At 48.6% G+C, this 10533-nt stretch overlaps 1 protein-coding gene across 1 annotated transcript in view; it reads right to left on the bottom strand.

Annotated features, from left to right (window-relative positions):
• Window positions 1–9507, bottom strand: part of PLAC8L1 (PLAC8-like 1) — a 15600-nt gene extending 6093 nt beyond the window's left edge. Inside the window, exons 1-2 of the mRNA XM_005885995.2 lie at window positions 9315–9507; window positions 5277–5413 (exon numbers count right to left, since the gene is read on the bottom strand). Coding sequence (XP_005886057.1) covers window positions 5277–5413; window positions 9315–9436 — 259 coding nt within the window. The 5' untranslated portion in view covers window positions 9437–9507. The remainder of the gene's footprint in view (window positions 1–5276; window positions 5414–9314) is intronic.
• Between the last annotated feature and the right edge of the window lie 1026 nt (window positions 9508–10533).

Here is a 10533-nt window from a genome sequence, read left to right as displayed (position 1 = left end):
CAAGGACTGATCCAGAGATGGAGAGGCACTGATTGGACTGTCGGGTCTTGGAGGGAAGGTAGGGGAGGGCAGGGTTAAAGGGGAAAGATCAACCAAAGGACTTACATGCAAGCATATAGGTCTAACCAATGGACACGGACAACGGGGGGTGAGGGCATGAACGGGGGGGGGGGGGGGTAATGTGGGTATAAGGACACATATGTAATATCTTAATCAATAAAAAAAATATTAAAAAAAAAAGAATGCAATGAAAGATCAATTAAGCACCAACAGAGTCAAATCTCTAGGACCTACTTTGAGTTAACAAACACAATTGTATAATGCTATGCACAGCGTAATACCGTGTACACTCGTTTAAAGAGGGAAGGTGCTTAGGCTCAGGAGGGAGGTGAGCCAGAAATGCAGCCTCTTGTCTTCCACTCACAGGCCTGGTGGTTATGTAAGCGCCCACTACCTAAATGTTCCTGGCCTGTTCTCTGAGATGGGCTCCACCCCCACGCATGGGATATGGTTCCTTATTCATCGTGCCAGCTCATAGGGGAGCCCAGATAACAAGCCTCCACAAACCAGAGGGTGGAGCCCGGAGAGCGACGGAGGAGAGGTAGGTGGAAACGCCAGTGAGGCACATTGCAGACCATTGTTAGCAAAAAGGCAGAACCACCTGACAGTGAGTCACTCCCAGTAGAAACGGGGCACAATCACGCATTGTGGGTGGGAGTGTAAATTAGCACCCCTTCCAAGTGGAGAGCCACTTGGCAACATCCAGCACGATTCAGAAGGGCACATGTAAGTGTACAGCGTACAACAGTTAGTCCACAGATAAGGCACGCACATGCAAAATGACAGCAATAGGAGGAGAGTCACAGAGCATTGGTTTGCTTAGCAAAACATCTGGAAAACACAGGTAGGTCCACAATGGGAACTTGTGAATAAATTAGGCTACATTCATACCATGGAATCTATGCAGCAATTTAAATGATTAACTCCAGAAGTGCTGATAGGGTCTGATCACCTAGATGTACATTGTGAAAACAAACGTGCCAAACAGTGTGTTTACAATTCTACTCTGTGTGTGACTTGTATACACACACACACAGCAAAAAAATCTGGAAGGACAGATACCAAAACAGTAGCCATGGTGATCTCTGACGCAGTACTCTAGTACAGGATACTGCTTTTTTCTTGTATAGTCGTTTGTATGTTTCTTTTTTACGATGATTATAAGATTTTTATAATAAAAAATTAACCTATTTTCATTGGAATTTTTTCAGACCTTTTCAAGCAGACAGACTCTGTCTGGGCTCAGAGGAGAACTGGGTAGAGAGAGGGCAACGATGGAGTAGCTGCTTTTCACATACCAAAGGGGTAGGTGCTTCTGGAGTTTGCATCATCCACCTGGAACCCTATTCAAAATCATCTCTTTGAGCACTGAGCTGGGTGCAAAGGGGAGAAGCTCTGCTCCCTGGATGCTCAGAAAGCCGAGGCTACCGGGCCCAGCCTCGCACGCTGTGCACAGGATTGAGACAAGCAGCCGAGCGGCCAAACCAGCTGACCCCGTTCTTTCTCACTCCGAGGCCTATGGTTCTTTCAATAACGTGAGAGAGAGAAAGAGGCAAGTGAGCACACAGGCTAAAAGTCATGCAGGAAAAGTACCTCCTGTGGGCCGAGCACCTGCCAGGCATCCAAGCAGTGAGCGAGACAACGGAGGCCCCTGCTTTCAGAGAGCAGACAGCTTACCCACATACAGCCCGGGGACATGAATCCCAGTCTGAGGCCTTTCCCTCTTCTTTTCTCTTCTAGAAAACCAAAGGAAATCCTGGCCCTCTTCCTTCTACCCACCTTGGGCAGCTGATGTCTCCTGGTTGACATCAAGCTTTTACCCCACTGGGGCTCAAGGTGCCTTCCACAGGGAGGGCTGTGGGCTGACCCTTTACCATCTTTCAGGGTGCAGCTTAAGTCAGGTCCTCAGAGAGGCCGTCCTTTACCCCTGTAATCTCCTCTCATAACACCCTGCTTATTCCCTTCATTGCCCTATCACAACCTCAATTATTGTTTATTTATTTATCTGCTTATTGTCTACCTCCTCTAAGAAACCGTCTCTGTCTCATTCACTATTAAGTCCGTAACACCTATCACACGTCTGTACACAGGTAGGAACTCGGTCAATATTGGCTGAACTACAAATCAATGTGGATTACACCTTCCACATAAGCCTTCTCTGGGGCCACATCACAAGCATTCCTGAGCTGGGATGCCTCGCCTTCTACCCATGATGCCAGGTAGCGGCCACTTATGGCGCTCGGCTTCTTTTCCACATCTGAGCTTTCAGCACCCACATCTTCAAAGGGCACAGAGCACCCGCCTGCTAATCTCAGTGCATCCCTAGCGCTGCTTGCGCAGCCGTGAGCCCGGCTTGTGGCTGAGCAGAGCTCCCCCTGTGGGAGCGTACTGACCACCAGGGGGCAGCTCCTGCATTGAGCGTCTGCCCCCTGGACCAGTTGTTCCAGGTCATTCCGCCGTTAGGGTCAATTTGCATATTACCCTTTTATTATATAGGATTTGTTGGGATTTTCCTGGTAACAGCACCCCAGTAGAAAAAAATAGAAAATTATCCCTTACTATTGTGGGCAATATTGACAGAACTGTCACTCAAAGTGCCCTGGCCTGGCAAGTGGCAGCCTGGGACCTAAGCTAGAAAAACTGGGCTCCGTCTGCTGAGACGTCGAGTCTCACACAGGAAAACAAAAGGATGCACCACACTGTCCACTAGCTCCTGTCAATGCATCTATCCCTTCTGAACCCCGTTTTCAGTTGATTTTTTTATTCTGTGAGCTATCCCATTGCCATCTAGTGAAACCCAGTGTTTGCTTGAGTCTTGGTTTCCCACGGCTGTCAGAACAAAATGCCACAGATGGGCATCGTAGAACCAGAGAAAGTATTCTCTCACTGGAGAATTGGGAGGCGAGAGGTCTGACGTCAGCATGCGGCAGGGGTGGTTCCGTCTGGAAGCTCCGAGGGAAGAGCCTGCTCCGTGCCTCTCCCCCAGGTTTTGATGGCCACTGGTCATCTGTAGCATTCCTTGGCTTCTGGGTGCATCACTCATTCTTGCTTCTGCCTTCACATGGCCTTCTCTTCTGTGTGTTTGTGTCCAAATTTCCCTCTTCTTGTAAGGACACCAGCCATGGGGATAGGGCCCCACCCTAACCCAGTGTAACCTCTTTTTAACTTGACTAGATTGGAAGACCCTGCTTCAAACTGAGGTCATATTCAGAGGTTTCAGGTGGACATGGATTTTGAGGGGTCACTATTCAACCCAGTGCAACACTCAACCAGAAAAACCTCGGGTCCACTTAGGTTCCACTGTAAAGAGTGGGTTCTATATATTGTCTGCTTTAGTCCTGACAACACTTGAGGTGGACATGGCCTATCTTCATCTTAGAGATGGAAAAATGAAGACCCAGAGAATTTGTTTGAAGTCAAATGACCGGTAAGAGGCAATTAAGATTCAAAGCAAGGTCTATATCTGATACAAACATGTTTTCCCAATAAGGACATTATATTCCAGGCTTTGCCCTACTAGGGAATGCATTGATGGCTCCCCAACCCGCAACTCCAAGCTATGGAAGGAAAAGGGTCCACTTCCCCGCCTGGGGCTAGGTCTGCACATCTCCACAGGACCGCCTGCCTTCTCTGTACGCAGTCCTAGGTGACAAGCAAAGGCAGGAAATCTGGACGGCAACAGCAAGAGCCTGAGGGAATCAGAGAACTGCCACAATTGCCTGGTCAGACGTCCACGTGGGCAGCAGTGGCAGGAAGAGACCTGCTGAGCTCTGGGTCAGATGGACAAAGAGACAGGAATAGAAGGTAGGTCGGGACTGGTGCTGGGCAGTCTCTTCTCCGTGAGGCCCAGGCCGGGAAGGCACAGCCTGGATGTTCAAGGCACCAAAAAATGTTAGAGATGGGGATTTAATGGGGGGGGATGAGGACACATTTGTAATACCTTAACTAATAAAGAATTTAAAAAAAATGTTAGAGCTTTTCCCTCCGCAAGGCTCTTGGTTGAATAAGGACTAGGATCATGTAACCGCTCAATGCTCTCTGACTGCTCCATCCTGGAGACTTTGGGACAAATTCAGATCTTCCCAGAGCCTGTATGTAAAGAGCGGGGAGAGGCATGTTCTTCAAAAATATTAGATCCAAGGTCTGTTTGGATTTTGAACTTAAGAGACTATCCCTCATCCTTCAAAAGGGAAGACACACACACACACACACACACACACACACACACTCCAAGAAAAATTCACTGATCGAATTGCTCCCTAGGGCCAGAGCATCAGGCCCTGGAAGACACCCGAGGAGGGTCAGAATGTCCTGAGGTAAAAATAGAATCCCTGAGTTTTGAACCTCAGTCCCCCTGGGGGACAGTGTTGTTGGTCCTTGGGAACCACTGTCTGCAAAGATTTTAATCAAGGGGGCTCCTTTTGTAATGTTTCCTCTTATTATAAGAGTACAGCCCATTCCTCATAGAAACACTGGAGAGAGAGAAACAAAAATAAAATAAAAATTATTCACTAGCGTACCGTCTGGAGACACTGGCTGTAAACATTGTATTTGTATCCTTCCAGGTATCTTTCTTAAGTGCTCCCCCCCCCCCCCAATGGTATCTAATGTGCATAGTTTTGCAATCTGCTTCTTTAACTTAAAAATAGATCCCAAACATCTTTCCATCCCATTAGATGTTATTCTACAACATGATTTATCATGGCTGTGTAATAACTCATCGTGCGATGCCCTCACTGAACATTCAGTTGTCCAGATTGTTGCTATAATAACCAGTGCTACAAAATTTCACGCCGCTGCTAAATCTCTGCACGGGATTTATTTCCTTAGACTAAATGCCTGAAAAATGTAATTACCGGGTCAAAAGCCATGCATCACTTGAGGTTCTTTTTACATGTATTACTAAACCATCCACTGGAAAGGTTGTGCCAATTTATACTCCCACAGATGAGGGAGCCCATTTCATGAGTCTTTTGCCAACAGTGTACTTTGCCCTTTAAAAAAATCTTTAAGTCACCACTTAGCCTATGAAAGCATCCACATCTCTGAAAGGCAAGGTTTTTCCTGCCAAGAAGTACATTTGAGTCACTAGAGGATTAGTGAGCAGTTATTCTAAAACCATTTCATTTCTGCCCTTGCCCCTGATGTTGCTTTTCCGCCCACTGATGTCTTAGGAAAGAAAATTGTAAAGAACGTAAATGAAGAGGGAAACGTACAAATCCTCTTGTCTCTGCAGACGCTGAAGAGGCCGGTGCTCCAGTCCCCGCCAGTCTGGACAACGGTGGTGACCGCGGTCCTGCCTCTGGCTCCCCGGACGGGCTGCTTCACCACAGCCTGGGCTGGCGCCTGGCTCCTGGCGAGTCAAGGATGGTGATTAATTAGGAAGCAAAGCTCCAAAGGATGACCATTAAGCCAAGACAGAGCCATAAAGAGGAGACACAGGCCCAGGGATGCCAAGCCCAAGCCGACCTCACCATCGCCCTCTCTCCTCCTCCTTCCTACCTTCTCGGACTTTCTGCCCCACCGCTACTAATGGCATTATTATTCCAGGTCCTGTCCCTCACACTCAACGTACAGTCTACTTCCTCAGTGCTTCCTAATAGTCAATCACAAACTCGGAAGCAAGGGGCCTCAGCTCAGATCCCAGCACGCCACTGCCTGGAACAGGAGGCAGGCTGGAAGGGAAGAGGATGCTTGTGACGTAGGCAGTGAGGCACCAGGGGGCAGACAGCTGGCTGTGCTGTGGCAGGGAGGCCAGGGCTGGGAGCTGCCCATCTAGATGTGACAAGCAGGGCCCTGTCACTAGCCATTCGGCAATACAGGCGATGCTGAGGGGCCTAAGCTTTTCAAGAGCCTACAAAAGTGAGACCTGGGAAAAGGTACTGGCTCCAGAACAGAAAAACTGCCAAATAGAAATCACTTAATGCTCCATTAAACACAAAAATCTGGCATTGTGTCACTCTCACTCATTGTCAAATTCAGAATTCACAAATATTTCATTACATTTGGAAACAACTTACAATTCTTTCATTTTTTAAAAAAAAATCCCAAGTGTGTAGGACTGCTGAGAAGCAGCAGCCAATCATACATGACTCACAGCCAAGTAATTTCAAAAGCAAAATTATAAAAATCATTTTGCTTACGATATGGCAAAAAACAACATATGGCTATAACGTATGGCATGGACACATTTGAATATGTTTGTCATAATGTGGGTGAGCACCTATTGCTATGGACTGAATCGTGTCCCCCAAATTCATGTCGAAGCTGACCCTCAACGTGACTGTGTTTGTCAATAGGGCTTTTTGGAGGCAATGAAGGCTAAATGGGGCGTGGGGTGGGGTCTGGTCCGATAGGATTGCTGGCCGGAAGAGCAGGAAAGGCCATCCATGTACACACACAGGGAGAAGGCTGCAGCCAGAAAGAGTCCCCGCCACAACCCGACCCTGTGGGCTCCCCGACTCTGTATGCCCAGACTCCAGAACTAGGAGAAAATAAACTCCCGTTCTTCAAGCCACCCAGTCCACGATATTTCACTATGGCAGCCCAAGCTAAGAAACGTGTGCGGACTTCAAACCGGCCCTGAAAAAATAACTCCCTTTACACTATCTTATGTCCTGTTTCCATGTAAGCTCCAAGGTTGGGCCCACGCTGCCTCTCGGGTGGCCCCAGAATCCAGAGTGTGCCCTTGAACCAGGTGGGTGCATGTATTTGTTGAATTGGGTCAAATTGAATCGAATTGAATCACACGTCTCTTCCGTTTCGTTTGAATCCTCAAGTCCAGCTACCAGTGAGGTGGCCTTCAGGGTGTTTCAGCCTCCGGGGAGGCAGGGCTCTCGGGTGTGAGCTGAAGAAGCCTGCAGAGCAGCCTGCAGCTGCCTGACCCCTCACAGGGCCCTGACCCCTCACAGGGCCCGGGGCTCACCTCTCCCTGTGCTGACGCCCTCCAGGTGGCACTTCCCTCAGGATGCCAAGAGCTTCCAATTATCTCCAACTTTCAGAAGAGGAATGTCTTAGCTCCGAGCCCCTGGATTCCACCTCCCGCTGAAGTAAACCATCTACAGCCGGCAGCCCCAGACTAGATGTGTCTGCCTCTACCTCACTCGGCATCATGTGAGCAGCACCTTTTGTTACAGGGAGGCAGCCTGCCCCTCTCTGTTCCAAATCAAATAACCAAGAGGATCGCTTTTCCTTCGTGAAAATAAAAGTTGGTTTTTAGAGGGTGTTTTACCTAATTTTGAACACAAGAAATACAGTATTGAGTTTCTTGCCTTTATACCCGGATTCTTTAGTGATTTTTGTATTAAAACATTTGAGTTGACAAGCACTCGCTAAAACATTCCAGTTCAAGATTATATATAACTCACGTGTCATAATGGCCCAGTGGCTCGGTTGGTTGGAGCATCATCCTGTGCACCAAAAGGTTACAGGTTCAATTCCTAGTCACAGCACATACCTAGGCTGCGGGATCAATCCCGTCAGGGAGCGTATGGGAGGTAACTGATCAATGTTTCTCTCTCACATCAATGTTTCTCTGTGTCTCTCCCTTCCTAAACAATCAATAAAAACATACCCTCAGGTGAGGATTAAAAAGCTCAGGAACAAGCATAGCTACCCTTCACTGAGCACTTTCTGTGTACAAGGCACTTGGTAGCTCCTTCAAGAAATGAGTGATTATTCAGGGGCCGCCACGGGGATCGAACTGAAGTAGCTACTGTAGCTTCCTGCGCAGTGTTTAGCTCTATCATCCCAGAGAATGTTCCACTACCACTTGGTTTCAAAGGGTGGAACTCACTGGCAGTCATCAGAAATAGTTTCACTTGCTCAGGCTTCAACATTTTGAGGATAAAGAGACATCCTTTCACCCAAGCCAGCCCTTCTCTTTTCTCGAGCCAAGCGAGGCCAGAAGGAACTAAACAGGTGCCCCCGTTTGAACTACACATGGGAAATGATAGCAACTCTTTCTTCCCAAGCCCAGCGTTTCCCTTGACTCCTTTATAAGAGACTAGTGGCCCGGTGCACGAAATTCGTGTACATTAAGAGGGAATTAAGTAGAGGAAGTATTTTAATATTGCTATTTGCCCTTTCTCTATAATAGCAGTGTCAGAGATGAAGGAAAGTAGTAAAATGTATATTGAAATAGTATATAAATTTATGAATAAACAATAACAAAATGATACATTGTGTTGCCAACAATGGCACCTTTTGGCTTCAAAGGTACTTTGTGCCAATAGTTGGCCTTTAGACATATTCCCACCTCCCCGCTGTCAGGGTCTGTGGTGTGGTGAATGGATTCCTGGCTGTCAGGGTGCTGACAGCAAACTGATCAATGGCCGATTCTGTGAAGAATGGGGCTCCCGCCGCCCTGTGTGGGTGGGTGCGGGTGCCATTCTGTGTGGGTCCTGGGTGCGGGTGCCGTGCTGTGTGGGTCCTGGGTGTGGGTATCAGGCTCCCTCCTCCCTCCTGTCAGACTCTGGGGCCCACCGGCGGGACTGAGTCAAGTCCCCACACACCTGTACAGGCCTCAAAATCACTTGAGACCCAGACCCGGCTGGCCCCACCCCCACTGGGCAAGACCCAGAACCAGCTGGCCACACACCTGTCAAGCCTGGCCCCCCCTGCAGCGTCACGTCAGAGCTGAGTGGGGGTGCACACAGGCAGCACCACGTCCCAGGTCAGGAACGCATGCAGGCAGCCTCACCTCAGTGCTGAGCAGGGACGCCCAGAGGCAGCGTGACGTGAGCACTGGGCAGGCCTGCACATGCCTGCGCTGGGGCAGAAGTCCCCGCCCCCATCCCTGCCCAGCAGCTCCTGCCTGTTGACCGGTCACCAGTCATCACTGGGACACCGTTAGAACCAATTAGCATAGTCCCTCTTTACTACATACAGTGGGGCCTTGACTTACGAGTTTAATTCGTCCCGTGACGGAGCTCGTAACTCAAATTATTCGTATGTCAAATCAATTTTCACCATTACAATGACACGTGATGCTGGGCTGATGTTGTGGCATTCACTGTGACGTTCGCTGCGCCAACTAGCGGTGGGGTATCTGAAGCTGGCTCGTAACCCGAATTTTAGCTCACAACTCAAAGCAAAAAATCAGCCAAGAGACGGCTCATATCTTGAAAAACTCGTTAGTCGGGACACTCGTAAGTCAAGGCCCCACTGTAGATTGATTTGATCAATCAAACCCAAGAGCAAAAGCTGGGGAGAGAAAGGGGTAAAAGGAGGAGGGAAAACGCCGAACTCCCTACCTCCAGTTGGAAATTAAATGTTCATCTTCAGATGACATGAGTGAAAGCGACAGAGGAGAGTGCACATTGAGTAAGCACACATCCTCGGGAAACTTGGAGAAGTCACTTCCAAACCAATTCATAGTGACAGGAGTTCTCCGGTCACTGGGCTATCCTTTCCCTTGACAGTAAACTGGTTCTAACACAGGTTCAGTCCAAAGGGGAATAGCTCTTCTGAAGAATGTTGCCTTGACATTCTGGAACCTGAGGTCACAGCCGCTCAATGGACAGGCATCTTATTATTTAAAGACAGGCACACGCCTAACTGTGGCATGTCCGTCTTACTAACTAATCTGAAGCAGAAAAGAATGTTTTTTAAAAAAAAAAAAAAAAAAAAAAAAAAAAAACCCAGCCTGGCTGGCATGGCTCGGTGGTTGAGCATTGACCCAAGAACCAGGAGGTCATGGTTTGATTCCCCGTCAGGGCACATGCCTGAGTTGCACGCTCGATCCCCAGTAGGAGGAGTGCAGGAGTTGGCCGATTTTCTCTCATCATTGATGTTCTATCTCTCTTCCCCTGTCTCTTACTCTCTGAAATCAATAAATATATACTGTATGGTCGGCCGGTTAGCTCAGTTGGTTAGAGCGTGGTGCTAATATATACTGTATGTACTAAAGGCCTGGTACATGACATTCGTGCACTGGGGGTGGGGGGGGGGGGGCCCTCAGCCTAGCCTGCGCCCTCTCGCAGTCCGGGACCCCTCGGCGGACATCCCCCAAGGGGTCCTTAGCTCTGCAGAGGTGGGAGAGGCTCCTGCCACAGCCACTGCACTCACCAGCTGTGAGCCTGGCTTCTCACTGGGCGGTGTTCCCCCTGTGGGAGCACACTGACCACCAGGGGGCAGCTCCTATGTTGTTTCTGCCCCCTGGTGGTCAGTGCGCATTATAGCAATGGTCATTCTGCCTTTCAGTCAATTTGCATATTAGGGTTTTATTATATAGGAGGATATATATATATACACATATATATATATATTTTAAAAACTTATCTTTGGTGGAAAATCCCTTTGCTCTGAGATAACTCTAGCAAGCATTCATCTAGCAGTGTCACTCAGCCTTCCCTTAGGAGACTCAGAGGCCACAGATTCCTGCCGTGTCCTGTAGCTGAGAAGCAGCAGGGCCTCTCTTCGTCCCAGGACTGCTGGTCCAACTCAGCAGGATGAGTCCCACAACTAACCTGA

Source organism: Myotis brandtii, unplaced genomic scaffold (assembly GCF_000412655.1).
Source record: "Myotis brandtii unplaced genomic scaffold, ASM41265v1 scaffold95, whole genome shotgun sequence".
NCBI lineage: Eukaryota > Metazoa > Chordata > Mammalia > Chiroptera > Vespertilionidae > Myotis > Myotis brandtii.
This window is presented reverse-complemented; position numbering and strand designations above follow the sequence as displayed.